The sequence below is a fragment of the Asterias rubens genome, chromosome 4 (assembly GCF_902459465.1).
Source record: "Asterias rubens chromosome 4, eAstRub1.3, whole genome shotgun sequence".
Classification (NCBI taxonomy): Eukaryota; Metazoa; Echinodermata; class Asteroidea; order Forcipulatida; family Asteriidae; genus Asterias; species Asterias rubens.
In genome coordinates, this window is record NC_047065.1 from 2,734,415 (window position 1) to 2,756,362 (window position 21,948).

The following is a 21,948-nucleotide window of genomic DNA, read 5'->3' on the forward strand; positions in this document are numbered from 1 at the left end:
CACCACCCTGAGGCCCAATACGTCACAGAGGCAACGGAGGCGATTGCCTCCATGCCCCCTGGTCAATGCCTTGGTGCCCTTGAAATGCTCCAGTAAAAATGTACAACTTCTTCATAGAGGGCCCTTCAAACCAAGGAGAAATTGCCTTGGTGCCCTTGCCCTTTTAAAAACATAGCATAAAGGCCTGCACTCCTAGTTTAGAGGAGTCATCAGACACTCCTCTACTGGAGTCCTATTTCTAGAAACTATGTAAAGGCATTGGACACTATTGGCAATTACTCCAAATAATTGTAAGCCTAAAACCTTACTTGGTAACGAGTAATGGGGAGCTGTTGATAGTATAAAACATTGTGAGAAACGGCTCCCTATGAAGTAACGTAGCTTTCAAAAAAGAAGTAATTTTTTCACGAATTTGATTTTGAGACCTCGGAATTAGATTTTGAGGTCTCGAAACCAAGCATCTTCAAGCACGCAACTTCGTGTGACGAGGGTGTTTTTTTCTTTCATTATTGCTTGCAACTTCCGACAACCAATTATGCCTTTGTTGAGAAACACCAAGTGCATGACTGGTCTTTGACATTTACCAATAGTGTCCAGTGCCTTTAAGGCTTGAGAGTCTGAGCCTTTTCGAAGTAGGGCACTCCTTCTTCTTCTTCTTCTTCCTTTCGAGTGCAGCTTTCGTGATTGAAGATTAACGCACTACCAGATACACCGCGGTGAACCCCTTCTCTTTTAAAAACGAAGCATACGGCCTCCCCCTACTAATCACTTCTAATCAAACTCCTCCATTTCTTGTACATTTTCATCTTCTTGTTCCCCGTCCGGTGGTCTTAGACTGTGGAGTAAGTCTCTCATAGCATCCATCAATGTTCCTAGACTCTGCCTTAGATCTGTGTTAGGAGCCAAGTAACCCCCGGCTGCTCCCTCGGGGTTATCTCCATCAACTACGGCAGCAAGATCTGGTATTGCTGAACCTGGTGGCTAGAAAACAAACACAATACAATACATTAGCAAAACAGGAGATAGAAGAAGCAGTCAATCTGATGTACATATAGTTTGTACATCGCCAATTAGTGTGCTTGAAGGCACTGGACAATGTTGGTAATTACTAAAAAATGTTCATTAGTATAAAAACTTACTCGGTAACAAGCAATGGAGAGCTGTTGATAGTATGAACATGTTGAGAAACAACTCAATCTGAAGTAACGTAGTTTTTGAGAAAGAGGTAATTTTTCAAACTATTTAAATCGGAGAAAGACGTCAGGTCTGAAGCATTTCTTAGGCATCTGAAAGCACACAAATTTGTGCAACAAGGGTGTTTTTTTCTTTCATTATTTTCTTGCAACTTCAATGACCAATTGAGCTCAAATGTTCACAGGTTTGTTATTTTATGCAAATGCCGGGATACACCAAGAGAAAACACTGGTCTTTGACAATTACCAAATGTGTCCATGGCCTTTGAAGAGGGACTGCAAGTTCAAATTCAGTGTTGTGATCGACTCATTTTCCAAAAGATAGAGTCCTTATAATGATGACAAAATTTTGGCAAGTTCTTTCTGTGTCTTTATCCTCAACAACTTTGTGATTCTTTGAACACAATAAATAAGGGCAATAGGAAATTGTTACAGGAAATCGTGATATAAGAGACATAAAAAGTCTTAAAAAGCTTAACTGCAATGGACTCATATAGTACTCAAATAATTTTTTTTATATTATTTGCCAATCAAGCAGGACACCTTGGTTGATACTGGACTGACATGAAAGTGACTTACTGGTGGTAAATATGAAGGCATCATGGAACGGAAGAATTCTGAGAAGAGACCACGATCGGTCGGGATACCTGAGCCCTGCTGCCTGCATCAAATCAATCATAGGAAGTTGATTTAATTATTAGACATTTTTTTGTCCAGAATATCCTCTACATAGGATTTGCTGCATTGCATGGTGAGGTATCAATATGTATTCTACTATCGCAAAGTAGATTTTCGGGGGTTCGGGAGACTTCTCAGTTCTGAAAAGAACTGTCCTGCTTTTTTAACTATAACCCGGGCGGATGGTATAGAAAATAGGCTGGGACTGCTGCTTTAGCTTATAGGATCGTGATTAACTGTACTACCGCAGGGTCAGTTCTTAAATTGGTCCCAAAGTTTTTCGACTAGCCTGCTCTAGTCATCGTCAGGAGACTGAATATCCTCCTTTTTAGTCTGCCTTATTAACTAATTAATAACTTTTTCTCCATCTTCCTATCTTGTCCTTTGTGTTTCCAACTTCAAGTGGACAAACCAGTCCCTTCCCTCAACCCCCGTCTCCCTATTCATTGCTTCTCTGTAATTCTCTATTCATGTAACTCCACTTGCCTGCTTATGTGACACGTGTTCATGTTTGTTGCGTTTCATTAAGCCTTCGAGAAAACTCAGCAAGGGTCGAAAACCTCAGGCCATTTGTTTTTGCACTTACATTTTTCTTAGGAAGTTCATAAGAATATATATGCCAATCACAGCAAAGTACATGTATATGTTTCAAATCAACTTTAAAGGACCATTTTTATACACCATATATAGAGCTTATATACAACACCAACACCAAACCTTGGTGGTCTATGATAGGAGACTAACGAGTCCTTTGGAGGGAGAGGATCATAAAACAAGACAGGTGTATTAGCCAGCTCTGGAGGTAAGCTTATCGGGCGGGTGGGTATCCGCTTGCATTTCGGGCATATCAGCTCGATGCGCTAGCTTGAGCATGATGACAACCCTGAAATTAAAGGACCTTTCTAAACACCACAGAGCTAATACAAAATACTATACCTTGGTGGTCTATGATAGGAGACTATAGAGTCTTTTGGAGGGAGTGGATCATAAGACAAGACAGGTGTATTAGCCAGCTCGGGAGGTAAGGATAGAGTCGCATCTTTGATGTCACTTAGAAGAATATGACGATAAACATTCCTCGGTGTTCCTTGATATCTCATCTGTCTCCTGAAAGTTAACAGTATGTCAAAATTTTCTTCATAACCACAAGACAAAGTGAAGCCAAACGCTTGAAACATTTATATGTTTGCTGAGAAACAAGTCCAAAGCCCGGTTGATCATTCCTGCAAATGCGAATGTGAAGCAAGTTTTGACGTCGCATGGCTGTTTTCACATGGTCTTCGAATGGTTCACAGGAGTTGAGCACAGGGGTGGATTTCACAAAAAGTTAGGACTAGTCTTATCTCGAGTTAGGACCAGTTACTCGTCCTAACTTAGGACTATCCATGCAATTTGTATATCTCCTAGGACTAGTCCTCTTTGTGAAATCGACCCCAGGTCAACTAAATGCGAATTATTTGTTACGAGTGAAGAGAAGCAATTACAGTAAAGCACACAAGTGTACAGACCAGAATTCGAACCTACATCCCGATGACTTAACCACCGGAACTTGAGTTTGATGCCTTTAAACTGCTCGGCCGTGTTTATCCCTTTCTTGTAACTGGCAGTTCATCTGCGTTTTCTGGGACAATAAATAAACAATAAACTCACTTTGCCTGGTATTCTTTAATCAGCGGTTCCTTGTTGTCCACCCGTTGTAATACAGCGCTAACATTAGTCTCTAACCACTTCATAACCTCAGGTACCTTCCACATGGCATGATTACGTGCAACATATAGAGATATCAGCTGAGTTAAGGCTTTCGGCTGACTGGAAAACAAATACATCCAAGACACAAAATGGTAAACATTGGATGATTTGTGGAAATATTAGTATTAAAGACACTGGACAATATTAGTAATTGTCAAAGACCAGTCTTCTCACTTGGTGTATCTCAACATGTGCACAAAAAAAACCTGCGAAAACTCAATTGGTCGTCGAAGTTGTGAGATAATAGTTGAAGAAAAAAACACCCTTGTCACAAAAAGTTGTGTGCTTTCAGATGCTTGATTTCGGAACCTCGACATCTAATTCTGAGGTCTCAAAATAAAATTTGTGGAAAGTTACTTCTTGCTCGAAAATTACTTCTTTCTCGTTACTTAAGAAGGAGCTTTTTCTCACAATGTTTTATACTACCAACAGCTCTCCATTGCTAGTTACCAAGTTAGTTGTTTATGTAAGTAGGTTTGGGATGCTGTCATTTGTTTCTTACTTGCAATGACTTGATACTGAGAAGAATGGATGTTTCTTGACTGCAGCGTCTGGCTGGACGCCACATTTCTCCAGGAGTAACATCAAGGCCTAGTAGGAACCAAAATAAATATTGTGCTACAAAGGTTCGGTCACACAGGCCCCGATAACGAGAACTAAAACGATAAGCGTTAAAAATACACGCCCTCGATTGGTTGAATTGCTCCACGCAGAATAGGCCCATGCTCATTCAACCAATCAAGTGCTTGCATTTTTATCGTTCTCGTTTTCGTTTTCGTTATCGGGGCCTGTGTGACCGGGCCTTAAGAATATAAAGTACGGTTTTATGGTCAATTTTTTGGGAGTAATTACCAAAGGTTTAGCCTCCATTTAAAACACAATTTTCATAAAAACCAACTTTGAGACGACAATGAAGAGCTGTTGATCATATAAAACATTGTGAGACACGACTCCCACTCAACAAAGTTTTTAAGAAAGAGACAATTTCTCACTAAAATATTTGAATTTGAGAAAGACAACAGGCCTGAACTTTCTCAGGCATCTGAAAGCACCAAAATTTGTGCAACACAGGTGTTTTTTTCTTTCATTATTTTCTTGAAACTTTGATGACCACTGAGCCTAAATTTGCACAGATTTGTTGTTTTATGCATATGTTGAGTTACACCAAGTGAGAAGACTGGTCTTTGACAATTATCAAACTGTGTCCAGTACCTTTAATGAGTGAGCCATTTCTCACAATGTTTCATACTATCCGTTGCTCTTTACGGAGTAAGTTTTTATGCTAACAATTATTTCAAGTAATTACCAAAGGTATCCAGTGCCTTTAATGAACATGGATTCTTACCGATGGATACATGAGAAGAGCTGTTTGTACTGCAGCGTCGGCTTTGGTGGTATTATCATCTTGATTTGAATGGTACCGGGCCAGAGCGACACTGAAGGCAAAGTTAGGAAGCTGAGAGAGATTCTTGTGGGCCTATCAGACAGAACAGTCAAAGTAAAAAAAAAAGAGTGTGTTTTGGCGGTCGTAACCAATAACTGTTTCGGTCACTGACCAGTGGTTAACTGATGGCAAGTTCAACCGAAACAGTCATTGGTTACGACCACCAAAACGCACCCCAGTATTAACGGTTACAAACTGCCTATGAACCATAAGAACCTATGCAAGACATAGGCCTAGTTCATGGCCTGACATTCCGACCCTAGCAGAGTCTTTCTCGAAGGCTGAAGAGAAAGACTTGGAGAAAGACTCTGTTAGGGTCGAAACGTCAGGCCATTAACTATTTTAAGTACAAAACAATGAAGATAGAAAACAAAGATGAGTTTTCCTTTGGACATGTGTTGTTCGCACTTATGCAACATTGTAATAATAAACTACAAGGGAAACTTACTGGGCAAGTTGAAAAATGATTTGGGGTCGAGAAAAGACAAATTTCCTAGAGCAGGATTTAAGCCAATGGCCTCAAGATTAACAAGCAGCGCTCTACCAACTCGGTTATCTTGCTTGTATGTTAGCGGTCTCCCTATTTGTCAATATCTTTGTTCGGCTGCCAGTCAGAAGCAATACAACCGTTAACTGCGGTTTGTAACCAGGGATCACACCCAAGTTTATAATACAACCAGGGCCCAATTTCATAGAGCTGCTAAGCACAAAAATTTGCTTAGCAAGAAATTTCTTCCTGGGTAAAAACAGGATTACCAACCAAATTTTCATTTGTTGCATATTGCTTGTTAGTCTGGTATTCAGCTGTTGTTTGCTTATCCTGAAAATCATGTGAAAATTTGGTTGGTAATCCTGTTTTTAACAAGGCAAACATATCATGCTAAGCAAATTGTTATGCTTAGCAGCTCTATGAAATTGGGCCCTGGAAAGCGGCAGCAGAGGGATCACCTCAGGAATGCAATTTTTCATTTAGATATCGAATCATAAACCACAAGATGTATTTCTTGCAGACATGATATTTGGTGCTTGGAAAATTTGATTCAGTACAAGGGCTGACCTACATTATCGACTTTAATACACTATTCAGACTATTCAGTCACAAAATTCTGTGTTTCAAAGGGAAAACAACATCGAAAATCAGACTAATGTAGGAGGAATATCATCATCATGCCTGATTTCTTGTCAGACTTCCGTTAAGTGTATGGTATACCAAGGAAACCAAGAAAATAATCCACTGCTATTGTTACTTACCTCCCATTCACTAAATAGTCTTATCAGAAACTCATGTTGATCAGAACGCAATGCATAATGGTCTATCATCAATAACACACCAAGTGGATCAGAGTCCGGGTCCAGACTGAAATTAAACAATTATACAGACTGATATTAGGCCAAAGGTCAAATTGACGTTTAATTAACACATTAAGTTTAGGAAAATGAGAAAATTGCAAATTGCTAAATGCAAACTGCAAACGAAAAAGACCTATTGTATAATTGCAAAAAAAAAGCTAATGGCCTTACGTTTCGACCCCTTTTTGTAGGACTCTGTTAAAGAGCAAAAATACTTTAACCAACAAATGAACGAAAATATGTTGACCAACAAAAGAGCAAAAATGTTTTGCTCAAAAGCTAGGGTTGAAACGCCAGGCCTTTTCACATATTTAATGAATTTTGTTTACAATTTTTTTTATGCTTATGAATTTTTTCACATGTTGAAAAAACATTGTAGGAATACAAACAAAATTCCAAACCTTACCTTAATAGTAATTTGCATAATTCCAAAGCCGTGCGATTTGCTCCCCTCTGTCCAACAAACTCTAGATGTCTGAAGAGTGCCAGAAAGACGGCTCGATTCTCTGCCCTCCTGTAGTCAAGACGACAGTTCCCTTGCGTTAAACTGAACAGCGTATGGAAACTACACTCAATGTTGTATAGCGCCCTCTCTGGGGAAATAAAGAAGAGGTTGAAATCATTCTCTGAAATGAAATTCTGTTTCGGTAACACTGACTGACGATTTACTGTAACCACAAATTCACTATGAGCTGTGTGAGTCAATGATTATTGGAGCTAGCAGCCAGTAAAAGGAGGGTATAACTTTGGTATCTACGCACAAAAAATATATGACCGTAAAAACTTATCTTGGTAAGAAGCACTGTAGCTTTAAAATGTATAACATTTTTGAGAAATGATACTTTTCAAACGAATGTGGTTTTAGACAGAGGGATTTTTAAAACATTTAAATCTGAGAAATTGTTCTGCATGAAACGTTTCTCAGATTGTTAGTTCCAATGGGAGACTTTCTGGGACGATAGAGGGCAGCAGACTTACCGGGTAAATCCATTGTTCTCAGAATTATGCGCATGTTCAGAACTACGTAAACAATGGAAATTTACCCGGTATGTCTGCTGCCACCTAGTGTTGGAAAGTCTCCTATTGCGGATTACAACCGCTCCGGTTTTTCAGCCTTTTACATGTATCTCAAAGATGGTAACACCTTTTGGAATGAAAATGTCACAAGTTAGTTAATAATTGTATATATCTAGGAGCGTTTTCGAATCGAAGGCTCAGGCTTGAGGCTTGAGGCTTGGGATTTTCAGGCTCCGGCTCAGTGAGACTCAGGCTTCACAATAAACAACATGGCGACGAAATTGTTTCGAACACTTCGGCTTCACGGCGGGATTAGGCTTCATGTGGCCCTCGTGGTGGATCATGGGGGAAATAATAATGCACGAGAACAAACGTGCGTCGTCTGCTTTTTGTGTGCGAGGCTTTTATTTAATGATTGTATAACAAAACAAAAAATAACACCACCACAAAACACATAATCATACCATTTGTATTGTAACAAACGCATATTTGCTTTCTGATGGTTTAATATTGTAAAAATACCTCAATAACTTAGAGCAGCCCACTTTTTAGCTTCACTTGATTGTAAAATGACTTATTTAAGTGAAAGCCAACAAATGATGGTTGTTTTCATCAACAACGAAACGGACCAAAAATGTTCTGAAAACATAGCTTTATTTTGTTGTAATATATGTCAACAACATGCCTTGCATTGAAACTGGAAAGCAGGGAAATTTCGAAAGGTATGTTCTGTTATTTGAAAACTATAGTATTCTTTTAGAATAAAAATAACATTACTCCGACTATCAAGTAAAAACTGCATACAAGCTATACTGCACAACAATGAAAACTTTATTTTATCATAAATTGAGTTACTTTTAAACAAAAGAAGTATCAATTTACAGCAATTGATTGTTTAAATAACTTTTTTTAAGATTACAAAGACGGTGCTAATAAATGATTGTTTGTGTTCTCCCATGAGGCTGGGAAAATGTTAGGTTACTTAACAACTTTTAAGTTCATTGCAATTATGATGATCTCCACTTTAAAGTCAAGAAACATGATTATTTCGTCAACTGTTAGGTTAGTATTTCGGAATTGTCAAGTTTTTTCTAATTGTATTTTTCAGCTGTAGAATAGTTGCTAGCAAAAAATTGCAAATAAGGACAGGTCAGTTTGCTTTATGTTACTTTACAGAGTTAGAATTGAGCTTTTTATCTTTATCGACACTGGTGAAGTTTCTTCTGCTTAATCACCAGTGATATTTCCTCTACTGATGACTAAGCCTGAGCGACTAGTGTGACAGACAAGTGTCGAAGTGGAGACTATTGATTGCCTTGTCGAGTTACAAATACCATTTTTCAACTACTCACGTTACTCGACGTGCTACCATGACTACTAAAAAACAGTCACGACTAGGAAACTTTCTAGGACAATAGGTGGCAGCAGACTTACCGGGTAAAGCCATGTTCGCAGAATTATGTGCAAGCTCATAACTACGTAAACAATGGAAGTTTACCCGGTAAGTCTGCTGCCACCTAGCGTTGGAAAGTCTCCCATTGTGTCGCTCTTGCCTATTCCCTACAACTTCAATCCTTTTAGCACAAATTTTACTTGATTGGGCCTGCGGCAAACAACTTGCCGCAATGTATCTTAGGAGTTTAAAATAGTCACAACTATTGTCAAAGTCGTGACTACAATGTTTTTGACACTAGATGAGTAGTAAACTTCACTTGTTGTCCAGGCCTACTGGTGACATCTTATATTGTTCTGAAATGAACTAACAGGTCTTTCGCTTTGATGCGGAACTGGCTAGCACATGTTACGCTTCTCACATTGATGCTTTTCTGCAGATCCTTGTAACTGAAATGAGAAGAAGATACAATCTTATGAGTATGATCAAATAGTCAATGCTTGAGTAGGATCAAATAATCAATGCTTGAGTATAATAAAATAATCAATGCTTGAGTACATGTATGATCAAATAATCAATGCAGCCCTCAACATTATAAATTGCAAAATTATAGCATTATCATACCATTTGGGTGATCATTGTACAATGTATCTAAACAAAATTGATTTTTAGCTCTTGGGATTTAATGTTGGTTTAGAGAGTTTACTTTCTATTACCCCCCCCCCCCCTTAGATATAAAAAACAAAGGTCAACATTCAAGAGGGGATTGACTTGGAAGTCTCTCGAACTCCAGATCACCACTGATTATCGGAAACATCTCAAAAGGATGTCGGGTTAGCCTTGCTAAGCCTTGCTAAGGCAGTCAAATTGTCACTCCGAACAAACGCAACTACCGTATACATTGTACACTGAGCGTAAAATTAACCACATCCGGCACATCGCACGACACGACGCCCCCGTACACAGCCTCAGCATGCGGTTAGTGGTACGAGTGCGGATTACTTCAGCAATGTGACAGTGTATACGGGTGGGTCGTGCGGTGTGATTACTACGCACAGTGTATACGGGTGGGTTTAGACCGTCGTCTTTTTCTGAGTGAATAATACCACAGCCTTGATATTTATAGTATTCATTTTGGTTTTAACCCATAAACACCGATGTGGTAATTGCACTATATACTCAATACTTACCGGAGTAAAAACCAAACTGAATACTCGTAACCTGGTGCAATTTTAATATCATTTGCAGTTCCGGCTGCTAAAATTTAGGATTCAAACTGCCTCAGCTACTGGGCAAACTCGGTGGTCTAGTTTAGCATGAAACTGCTCTAGAATTGCAAAGGTTGTGGGTTCGAATCCCACCTGAGTAATTTGCCTGTGATTTTTGTTTTCACAAAACTCAGGTAAGTACTGAGTATACAGTGCTTATATAACACACATTGGTGTATATGGGTAAAAACCAATTTTGTGATTCAAACCATACCTGACAGATATGGGCAGTGTTCAAGTATCCTTTTGCCCCTATTAGACTTGAACCTCGGCCGGGTGGTTTTCCTCACACCAAAGTCACTCTTCCAAATCTACATTGTACAATGAAAGTTAATACAAGTAAGAATGTTGATGAATGCCAGTCCTCTTCTACAAAAAAGTTGGAATCCTTAGTCCACAAGCAAAAGGTGTTTTTCTAGCAAAGTCCCCCCCCCCCATCTCAACACCCAACCCATACTTATATAGCCTCTGCTTAATAAGTTGATGCAGGTGTACATGTATCATCATTCATTCATTCATGGCTAATATTTAAATTTATGTAATCATGTAACCTTTTTTTTTTAGTTGCCAAGAAATGTATTTCCCTTCAGAAAACTCAAATAAATTACTACCCGGTACATCAGTCAGAAGTAAACAATATGAAATATTATTATTAAAAAAGTAGGCCTACAACAAAAACATTCTTGAAAAAAAGGAACAAAGCGAAATATTATTCATAAGTAACAAGAGTGTTCAATGTAATGTTTATATAAAATAATCGGTTCAGCTTAAACGAAACCGCAAGATTTATAACTAATAATATCACTATCCAGCTCTCGGCCTTGGGATTATAAAAAATAATAAAGAAGTGTCGTTTTTAATCAGCAGACAAGGAATTTTAATTTTCTGCCAACGAAAAATAGACCATAACCAAGTTAAGAAGACAGGCCCTACTTTCACAAATATTATCCTGTCAAATAATTCCCGAATGTAGCTTATCTTCATCAGTAAATGTTGAGAATAAAACCAAAAGACAATTTTCACGAATTAGATGCAGCACTAAGTTTATGGGCACACGTCATTTTTAACGCGAAGTAAATTATCATAAAAATTTACATTATATATCAAAACTTACCTTAATATCATTGATGCAAATTGTTCGCCTTCTCATGGGTGATATATCAGGTGAAGACTGTTGTTATTAATAGTAAAACACAATCAAAAGAGCCAAATTTGTCAATTTTATTGAACGGTAACCGAGGATTTTAATGGCTGCCGCAAGAAAAAGATTTATCATCACGAATCTGACGTCATGAAGCCTAGCGAAGCCACCTCTTGAGGAGGCTTCGCCTGGCGCTGTTTTCAGCCAAAATCGAAGCCTCAAATTCGAAGCCCGATCCGGAGCCTCCGATTCGTACGCGGCTTCAAAATGGCTGCATCAGTCTGAAGCCCAAGCCTGAGCCTGAGCCTTCGATTCGAAAACGCTCTAGGAATAAAATAACCGAACATAAACTGTTCTCAGTCCTTACCAACAAGCTCCGCAGCCATCTGTCTGTCCTCACTCATCTTACAGACTTCACTCAATTGAAGAAGAGTATCAATGTGGTATGGATGCATCTGCAGCAACGCCTTCATGAAAACAACATCAAATCCTAATTTATATATATACACATATTGACTGGCAATGAGGTAAAAAGTGTGCGTCTATTTCCCCCGAGGGTCTTTAATGACCAGGGGTGGATTTCAAAAAGAGTTAAGACTAGTCTTATCTCGACTTGGGACGAGTTACTCGTCCTAACTTAGGACTACCCATACGTTTTTAATATCTCCTAGGACTAGCCCTAAGTTAGGACTAGTCCTAACTCTTTGTGAAATCGACCCCTGAAGAGGGATCTGATTCCAGAGGCCGAATGCTGAGGGAAATAGGTCCCTCTTCTGGTCACTCACAGGCTCTTTTTTGTATTTGTCCCTGGTCTCCACAGGGTACCGAAGATGAGCACACCCATTATGACCCTCATCCCAATAGAAATAAAGACAGAGGTGAGTTAGGATAAGGGCCCAATTTAATAGCACTGCTTAACGGTAAGCAAATTTGCGTGCTTACTGTAGCAGACAAATTGGGCGGCCATATTGCGTGTTTACCGTGGATTTGCATTGTGACGTCATTTATTTTCGTGCGGTAAGCACCGGAAGGTTAGCATGCCTTTTCGTGTGCTTACGGTCAGCAGCGCTATGAAATAAAAATCGCACAGTAAGCAAAAAACAGCCGCTAAGCAGCGCTATGAAATTGGGCCAAGGACACAAGTGTTCCACCAGGACTCAACTCGACCGGGACTCGAACCCACCCTCTGCTGATCACATAAACCAGAGTTCGGTTAACAGTTCGATGCTCTAAACTGCTCCGCCACGACACCTCCTTTTTGTTTTGTCCTTGGTCTCCAAAAGGGACCAAAAATTTCCATCCCTAATGCTGGAAAAACGTGCATGCAATTTCGGCAATGTGTACTTAACCAAACATTTTATTATTATTATTAGTAGTAGTAGTATTTAAAAAAAAACATAACATATGAATTTTTTCCTGCTATTTGAAGTACTGTTTTGATTAGTTTGAAAAATTCTCAACTTTTCGTCAAATGTTTACAACCTGGTAGGGTGGTATTACCGTAAGATTCTGTGGATTCATAGATTCAACTGCGTCTAGAAATTGAAACTGTACTTGTTGATAATCCTTGGAGTGCTCCAGTGTGAAGAAATGATTCCTGTTGAAATTGTAAAATGATATAAACAGATATGTTTCATTTTTGGTTTGAATTTTCTAGGTATACCCAGGGTCCAATCCCGCTGTTAAAGGGTTTGGCTTCTTTTTGGAACGACACAAAACACACGCGTCCACAGATTTTCATTAAACTTACACGGTTTAAAGGCAGTGGACACTATTGGTAAATGTCAAAGAAGACTAGCCTTCACAGTTGGTGTATCTCAACATATGCATAAAATAACAAACCTGTGACAATTTGAGCTCAATCGGTCATCAAACTTGCGAGATAATAATGAAAGAAGAAAAAAAAACACTCTTGTCACACAAAGTTGTGTTCGTTTAGATGGTTGATTTCGAGACCTCAAGTTCTAAATCTGAGGTCTCAGAATCAAATTCGTGGAAAATTACTTTTTTCTCAAAAACTATGGCACTTCAGAGGGAGCCGTTTCTCACAATGTTTTATACCATCAACCTCTCCCCATTACTCGTCGCCAAGAAAGGTTTTATGCCAATAATTATTTTGTTAGCATAAAACCTTACTTGTAAACGAGCAATGCTGAGATGTTGGTAGTATAAAACATTGCGAGAAACAGCTCCCTCTGAAGTAGCTTAATTTTTGAGAAAGAAGTAATTTTCCACTAAAATATTTGACTTCAAGACCTCAGAATTAGATTTTGAGGTCCCGAAATCAAGCATCTGAAAGCAAACAACTTCGTGTGACAAGGGTAATTTTTCTTCCATTATTATCTAGCAACTATGATGACCAATTGAGTTCAAATTTACACAGGTTTGCTATTTTGTGCATATGTTGAGATACACGAAGTCAAAATACTTGTCTTTGACAATTACCAAAGGTGTCCAGTGTCTTTAATAGATTTGGGTACGTTTTGTAGGACACTAAAACACACACGTCCACAGATTTTCATTAAACTTACACGGTTTATAGATAATGGTTGAGAAAGCTTCCCTTACAATATTACTTGCTGAGGTGCTGTAGGTTTTTGAGAAATTAGTAAAACATTTTCACAAAATTAACTTTCGTCCCAGTGAGACATTTCAGCATGTACAACAGTTAACGCGCCTCTCTTGAAAACATTGCTCTGTGATTTACACTTTTTTTTTCTGAAACTGAAGCTGAAACTTCTAAAGGTACACTTTATTATATACTTCATTCATAGTGAGTAGGGATTCATTGTGACAAATAAAACTTGTTTTATAAGGCCAAGTTCCAATACAACTAATCACCCATTTTATATAATCTCCACTGGCTTCCTGTAAAACATAGAATACAATTCAAAATCTTGCTTCTCACATTCAAGGCCCTCCATGGGTTAGCACCTTGCTACGTTACAGATCTTCTACAACAACGTAACATCAGACCAGGCCTTAGATCATTATCATCATCACACATACTCTATGTTCCCAAAACTCGTCTGGCAAGTTACGGAGACTGTGCCTTTACCAGCTGCGCACCACGACTCTGGAATTCCTTGCCAGACGGGCTGAGGGACACACCTGATCTGTCTACTTTCAAACACAACCTCAAGACTCATCTGTTTAATTTGTCAGCTTGCTAGCTTCCGGCGCCTTTGAATCGTACCATTCCAGATACTGTGCGCCTTATAAATGTTATGTTATTATTATTATTATCTTACCCGCCTTTAGTTTCAAGTTGTGTCATGGACAAACCAGTTTTTCCTATGTGTGGCCATTCTGCTTTGGGATTGACTAACCATGTTGATCGTTGATAAGTTTTACGTCTTCCTCTTCTCCTGGAAAAGAATGATAAATAAAAACAAAAACAAAACGTTCAAGCAAAAATAGCTTCTTTTACATTGTTGCGGTACCCGCTGCTAAAATATAGGATTTGACTGGCCTCTAGCTACCATGCAATCTCGATGGTCTAGTGACGGTAAGTCACTGCTCTAGAATTGCAAAGGTCTTTGGTTCGAATCCCACCCAAGTAATATGCCTTTGATTTTCAATTTCACAGAACTCGGGAAAGTACCAAGTATACAGTCCTAACACACATCGATGCAAGGGTAAAACCAAAATGAATTTAAATTACTCAATAGTCTCTTGCCTAATACTACATGGTGGCAGCGGTGGGATCTGAACTTACAGTCATCAAAATAACAGTGTTGGGCAGGATTGGAACCCCGCAGTCCCGCACACCCACTATCTACATCAATACCTCTGATCATTCTGCCTGACTACCATGGATCCAAAGATTCGTCTCATCTCATTCTCTGCGTTCAGATTCTTGTGCTCAATGGCTAACACTGCCTTGGTATCTATGGTAACAGATGAGGATGCAGTGGATATTGGCTCTGATGGTCCATTTGGCAATGTGCCAAGCATTGCGTTTACTTGTCGTAAACTTGCATCAATTTCATCTTCCTGTAGTTTCATGAAATGTTCAATCATTTTAAAAGTCAATTAAAGACATAATCACAAATTTGTAGAGAATGTGAAAAGTAGTTGACAAATTTGAGATGTCAGGACTTTTTGTGACGCTCCTTAAAACCGTACAAAGTTTTTATTAACCACCAATAAAAAAACGAATAATAAGCCATTTTCACACTGTATCACTACTCCCGATTGAACACAGCCCTGGGGAGGCCAGATGAGTTTTGTTTACCCCAGTTACCCGGGCACAGTTTCACACTGGCCGATCTTGAAAGTTGATGGAGGCTTTAGGTTTATTCAAACGATATGAAACTAAAACTGAACCGTCCTTCCTTTTCTTCCTTCCTTCTCTTCTTTTCTTTTTTCTTATTGGCCAATTTGTGATTAAGTTCGCTTTTCTGAGAGTACCTGGCTTCACAACCAGAATAAATCTTTCAGTGGATAAGGATACATTCTAGCAATAAGGCCAAGTAAAAAAAGAAATGTGATTAGCGTCCCCGCCCGCTTCCTTTTTAGAGGCCGCCTCCTTTTTTTAAATTTTTTTTTATTATGAAAAAGGTTATTTCAAACGATTTTAGCTAAAACAATCTGAATGTCTTGTCTGAATGTCTTGACCAAAATGTTTCATTTATGTATTGTGTGTTTGAGCAGTAGAAAAAACAATGGATATTTGACATTTTAAAAAGAAAGGCGACCATCTTGAAATAAAAAATAACAAATAAAAAGCCCCTCCTCCTTCCTTTTTAAAACAAAACTCGGACGCTAAACATGTTTCTTTCTTTACTCGGCCTAATACAAACATCTTCAGGAGCATCTTGGACGTTGATCTCCGCTTCACTGTGTTTCTTTTTCTTCTTTTTCTTCCTCTTCTTCTTTGCTCCTGATGAGGTTGTTTCACTCTGCGTCGACGTAGCATGGTTTCCTTGCATTGACGTGTCTCTTCTCTCTCCATCACTTTCCACTTCATTTTCTTCCTCTTGTAACTTTTTGAAAGATAAGATATTATTACTGGTAACTTAGTCTGACAAAGCCAGTCAAGAAAAGAGTTATTTTAACTATGCGTGACATTCTAAATCAATTTTTTTCTGAAATTTGTCTTCAAGTTGACAGAAAGTATTAAATATTAATAATATAATTTTATCTTCACAAATTTTAATCCCCCAATCAATCAATCCATATAGCAACTAAATTGTGATATTAACCTTTGTCGTGAATGCAAAAAATACACAGATGTCCGCTACCCGTACCGGCAATTCCATGGGCTGCAGAAGCACCATATAACTTTTCCACTACCACTCGCTGTTTTGTGCGAGTAAATTATGAAAAAGAGAAAATAGAACTTAGAAGCTGTTGCAAACAACTTACCATAGAGGAAGTTTACCAACCAAAAGGACCGAGGTAAAGTTATAAAAAAATAAAATAAAAAATGCTCTTTCTGTCGTCACATTTACAGATTTTTTTTAGTATCCTTCCACCATCATGACCATTTTTCACACACAAATTTTAATCAAAGGAAATATTTCATTTTCAGAGGATGGCAGGATAACAATATTGGACAAATGTAGAATTAACTCACTAAATCAAAAGGGTTGATTGGTACACTTGATCCACCACGATTATCACTGACGTCATCATGATCATCATCTTCCGAAGATGAAGAAGGAACTTGCAGTTGATTCAACATGCTGTCTCCATGAAGTTTTCTCATTGCTCGTGATGACATCTTGACAAATCTTGTGAAATTTTCACTCCAACTTTTAAGACACACAGTATGTTATGGCATGGATGGTATTGTGTGCTATTGTATTTTATTCAGTTCAGTATGAGTATTCAGGTAGTTCGATACTTCGGCACTTTAACACGGATCCCTTTAACACATTTTATTTCACTGTTTTGGTTACTTCTTGTTTTTGAACTTCTTGTGTCTTCCTCCTTGCCTTGACATGCTTGGCTCACTCTATGGATGATTGTTGACCCATGACGAAGTGTACACCCTGACGGTGTCTGTGGTCACTGAACTCTATCAAGTATGCCGCACACACGACGTCACGCATTCCCCATTCCCTCTAGCTTGGTTCTGTTCTTGTACGGACATTAGCAACGCAAAGCGGGTTACAAATGGCAAGTACCAAGCTAGTGTCAATGAATCTGTTTCTACCTAGACGTCTGCAACGATTATTTACTGTTTTAGAGGAAAGGTTACCATGCGTAATTAGATAATCAAAACATAAGCGCTGAACAATCATTTTATTGTAATTGACTGCACTTTTTGCAGCAAAAAACCCGACATTATGCATTGCAGATTTGCATATTTTAAGTAGGAGAGATTAATTGTTTTGCGTAAGTATACTTTCATTTCGTTTGAGCTATAAATAGAAAAAAATAATGCAATTTTATCAGCACTTCTTACTCTTAATTAATTAGTTCTTGTCGCCAAGCCCAAGGCCAAGACAAGTCGGTGATTTTGTATTGTAGTTACTAGTTGTTATTGTTACAAACATTAACATGGTAAGGATGGTAAACAACTTACTTAATACATGGAGGAATAATTTATTCCTCATGACAATACAAATTATATTCAACTTTCACTTTATATGTTTACATTCGTAGGGAGGCTTGTTCTTTATATGCTTAAAAAAAATCTCTGTTTGTTGGTGTTACTACTTACACTACAGTTAACACATTCAAATAATTTCGCTCCGGGATCTGGTAAGTTTTGGTCAATTTTTCTTTGAAATATTTCCTAAATGGTGTTTTGAGTATTATGGCAGGCTGCATTAGACATTGCGGATTAAGTTTGTACCCTCAAAATTTGTGTCATGATTTTTGAAAGTGGTAAAAATGGGGCAAATCTGGTGACTAGCTGTCGAAATTGTACATGTTGGACCAGATCAACCGTTTCCGCTCGAAACAAACTCGTAACCCTCCGGCCTGGCGGCCGTCGGGAGGAGGGTTACATTATCGCAACTACGTAGTTGCGATAACGGCAGGATGGTTACGTTATCGCAACTACCTTCTTCACCGATGTGTATTGTTTGCACTTGTATTGTATAATTGAGTGTGTATACTCGGTAATTTCCCGAGTTCTGTGCACAAAATCCACAGACAGCCAAGTTACTTGGGTGGGATTAGAACCAACAACCTTTGCATTGCTAGAGCAGATGTCTTACTTAGACCATCAAGCTCGCAGTTAAAATCTTAGACCTGTGGAGAAGTTGTTAAATGTCTGTCGCGATGATAGTGTTTCGACTCTATTCCGAATCCCTGCGATTCCCGCAGTATTCTTGCGAGACTGCTGGCCCCGCGGGACTATAGCTCTCATGAGTACGGTCCCATTTGGAGTAAGAAGTCGGCTATCAGCAGTCCGCGCGAAAGCAGTGATCTAGCAAGAACACCGCCACAACTCGACTATCTCACCGCGGCAGACCATTAACGACTGAAGTCCACATCTATTAAAATTCTAGTGTTAGCAGTGGTTACCGCAACAATGTTGATTTATCTTATTTTATCTTGCAGAATGCAGAGTTGATGAAGAAGTTGTCAATGTCTACAGATGCAGTGATATCCAAAAGGTGTGTAAAGAATAAACATCAGTCTGTAAAAACAAAGAGACAAAAATGCAATCTTCCAAAAACTTGTAATATGAAACAAACCTGTTTCCTATTTCAAAAACTTCCAAACGAGTGCAAAGTTAAAGTCTTATCTTACCTGACTGATGTCGAGAAATGCCTAGCTTCTCTAGTGTGTACATCATTTGCGCAGTTAATGCGCACACCATGCTTGTGGACAAAGGCTGATTTTGTTGAGTTGATGTTCTTCAGTAGGAGGAGACCTATGCCGATCCCATCACCAGCGCTGGAATGCCAAGTCTTAAAGGAACGTGTCAAGAACTTTGTGTTTCATCTTGTGTCTCGTCAAGCTTTGATTCGAGAACTTGTCTTTGAGTTCGATCTCCACGATGGTGACGAGATATGGCTCAAACTTCTTGTTTACTTGCTACAAATGGCGCATGCTCAAGATCTTCAAATAATTAAGTGTAATTGGACCTTTACCCCTCATATACCGTGGTTCTTAGACGGTGCGGCACTGGGAGCCAAAGAATCCCGGGTTAATTCATTCCACAAGTTCCTATCAGTCCTTCAAGAAACAAGTCCTGGAATTAACACGTTCTCAATGCCGTTTGACTGGTCATCATACTCAATCACTCTTCTATGTAACTTCAAAGAAATAACTTCCCTAGAGCTGTCCAAATACTGGGTCTTTCAAGCTCTACCTCAAACGCTGTTGAATAGCCTTCTGCAAGATCTTCCGAAGCTAAAACGGTTGAAGCTTGAGGTAGCTGTACCTTTTAGGGAGTGGGATTTATACCCTCGGTATACCTTGACGTCGGAGACACTTGAAGATCTTGACATCTCAACATGCTCTGGATTCTTTCTCTGGAGTGTCACTCTACCAAACTTAAGAAACTTCACTGACTCTAGAACTGCTTGGGGTGGGCCAGTCTTACCACGAACTGCTCTGAAAGTTCACTGTTTGTACCAGGTACTTGGGAACGGTGCACCTCAACTTGAGATGTTTAATACTTGTCAACTGAGTGCTGGATGGCGTGAGGTTTGCCCTAGTGGTCTTGAAGAAGTTCTTAGAGGAACTTGTTACTGTGAGCTTCATAAAAAAGGACCTCTCATTTTCTAGTATTAAAGATTATTCATTTTTTTAAATGAATGATTGTGTGCTCAGAATGACTGCACTGACACAACAAATTGCTGCTTTGTTTTATAGGGTAAAACATTCTGCATGTATCAGTGTTATTTTTACAGTTGTACATCATCTGAATAAAACTGATTGTAGTTAGTTAATTTATTTAAAACTGTAGTTGCCTTTAGAGTCTCGTAAATACTGGTGTATTGAATGGCATGTTGACTGTCATTTGAATTCAGCATTCTCACTGCTTAGTGGTTAGGCAGCCAAAGTTTCCTCTTTAAAAAAAAACAATATTAATGTTTTTAGTTTTCGTCCACAGGGTACCTTTTGGCCCATGGGATACAGTGCAAGACACCTTTGATTTTATTTTTTTTTTGATTTTTTTTTGTATGCAAATCGCCAGACGCACAAGGCCTGAAGGTCACTTCAAGGTGTGGGCTACAATTATTTTATTCCAGAGGCCGTTGCCACCTACTCCTGGGGCTGAAACAGGGTTACCGCTTTTACAGTCCATGATACGGATGTAGGCTTGGGTATCATCAGTCCGAAGCCTGGTCGGCCAAGACACGCTTATGACATGATTTTTCATTGGTTTCATTACCAGAAGCAGTATTATTTATAAGCATCCTTGTGAAGAACTATCTTAATGTTTTAAAAGTAGTCTTAAATTTTGAGAGATAAAAGTTTAGTGAGATTAACATTTCGGGTACTTTTTCTAACTTCATCCAAAAGAACGGTTGAACTTTCAAACAACTTTTTTACTGTCAGGTCCGTCTCTCTTAGTTGCTTGTGTACGTATTTTATCTTTGATTACATTTGAAATGAATAACAAACATATATCAATACCTTTGATGTGAAGAGGAGTAGAAATTCAGTCAGATTGTCAAAATATTTGAGATCGACAAAAGTGAAAATTAAGTTGTGTAATTGAAACAATAGACCTTATGCATTGACGTCATCCAGCGGCCATCTTAGTGGAAAAACGATGACGAAACAATCGAAACGCACAGATTTGTACGCGCGGCGCACAGGATTGGCCAATGAACAACCTCCTTTTGAGGGCGCCCTACTGAAATGACGTCATGTGCATAAGGTCTTTAAGTGAACACTGCATAACACTATTTGTTAACAAAATCTCCACACATGATGTTTCCATATTAATTTTTTATATACGATTATTATTATTTTGTTTATACAATTTTCAGTTTTTGCGGTTTCTAAATGCATTATTGGAAACTAAGAATTTCTAAAAGATGTCAAAGTTGTGATGCGGAAGAAGAAAACATTTTTTATCAAGTTTGTATTAACCAGAGGAGGTTGAGATATGTATTTATGAGCAGAATAATATTAATTTCCTCCATGTTTTTTGTTGTTATTCTTGCTCATTTGCCCATTATTTTACAAGCTATCATGAACAGTGTACTACCTTTTTACAAGTTGACAAAATAGAGAGTGCTGTCCAGTTTTTTATTTCTTTGAACTTTAAAACAACTACCTGTGAAAATGATCTGACCAATGTTTTTTTAAATCATATTTATTGATAATAAGTGGTCACTGTTTTAAAGCTGTTTGCCTTTGGTTTGCTAGGCCACCATTGTATAAACTCTGCATACAATAAATAACATGAATGAACTGTAAACTTATTTGATTGTTGTGATGTTTTATCAAAGCTTTGAGTATTTATAAACTTTGGTCTTTTTAACATTGAGTTTTAATTGCTTCATTATTTCAATTAGGGAAGTTCACCTGTTTAGCAATTTGTGGAGGATAATAATAATATTAAGCAATCATAATAATAAGCATTTGTATAGCGCCATCTATCTTGAAAACTAATCCGAGGCGCTGGAGAGGAAAAGAAACGTACCGAAGCAAAGAAGTTTATACAAAGAAAAGGATTAAAAGAGTGCCTAATTAAAGTGACTTAGGAAACAAATAGGTGTTTAGTTGCAATTTAAATGTGTCTAATGAAGAAGCTGTGCGAATGACTATTGGTAGAGTATTCCAGAGGG

The 21,948-nt window shown here is 38.4% G+C and overlaps 2 protein-coding genes and 1 long non-coding RNA gene across 3 annotated transcripts; 1 reads left to right on the top strand and 2 right to left on the bottom strand.

Moving 5' to 3' along the window:
* Positions 1 to 446: 446 nt before the first annotated feature.
* Positions 447 to 17,224, bottom strand: LOC117289275 (transcription factor 25-like). The gene is made up of 14 exons (XM_033770322.1): positions 16,815 to 17,224; positions 16,039 to 16,221; positions 15,024 to 15,229; positions 14,485 to 14,601; positions 12,734 to 12,830; positions 11,601 to 11,700; positions 6,821 to 7,007; positions 6,316 to 6,421; positions 4,966 to 5,097; positions 4,123 to 4,211; positions 3,522 to 3,680; positions 2,808 to 2,978; positions 1,773 to 1,854; positions 447 to 981 (listed from the first exon to the last, which is right to left on the bottom strand). The coding sequence occupies exons 1-14, from the start codon at positions 16,959 to 16,961 to the stop codon at positions 772 to 774; spliced, it is 1,986 nt and encodes a 661-aa protein (XP_033626213.1). The 5' UTR covers positions 16,962 to 17,224; the 3' UTR covers positions 447 to 771.
* Positions 8,069 to 11,382, bottom strand: LOC117289276. The gene is made up of 3 exons (XR_004518932.1): positions 11,207 to 11,382; positions 10,307 to 10,403; positions 8,069 to 9,273 (listed from the first exon to the last, which is right to left on the bottom strand). It is a non-coding gene; the product is annotated as an uncharacterized LOC117289276 (long non-coding RNA).
* A 703-nt stretch (positions 17,225 to 17,927) lies between the features above and the next one.
* On the top strand, positions 17,928 to 20,370 carry LOC117289342. The gene is made up of 2 exons (XM_033770425.1): positions 17,928 to 17,947; positions 18,755 to 20,370. Exon 2 carries the CDS (start codon positions 18,767 to 18,769, stop codon positions 19,928 to 19,930), a length of 1,164 nt encoding a protein of 387 aa, XP_033626316.1. The 5' UTR covers positions 17,928 to 17,947; positions 18,755 to 18,766; the 3' UTR covers positions 19,931 to 20,370.
* The last annotated feature ends 1,578 nt before the right edge of the window (positions 20,371 to 21,948 follow it).

Excerpts from the sequence above, each read along its gene's own strand:
- LOC117289275 (XM_033770322.1), bottom strand. The coding sequence starts at position 16,961 with ATGTCATCACGAGCAATGAGAAAACTTCATGGAGACAGCATGTTGAAT. Across the intron at positions 14,602-15,023 it reads GTCAGGCAGAATGATCAGAG|GAGAAGAGGAAGACGTAAAA; the intron begins GTATTGATGTAG and ends ATTCTTTTCCAG. Across the intron at positions 2,979-3,521 it reads ATTAAAGAATACCAGGCAAA|GAGACAGATGAGATATCAAG; the intron begins GTGAGTTTATTG and ends GTTAACTTTCAG.
- LOC117289342 (XM_033770425.1), top strand. The coding sequence starts at position 18,767 with ATGAAGAAGTTGTCAATGTCTACAGATGCAGTGATATCCAAAAGGTGT.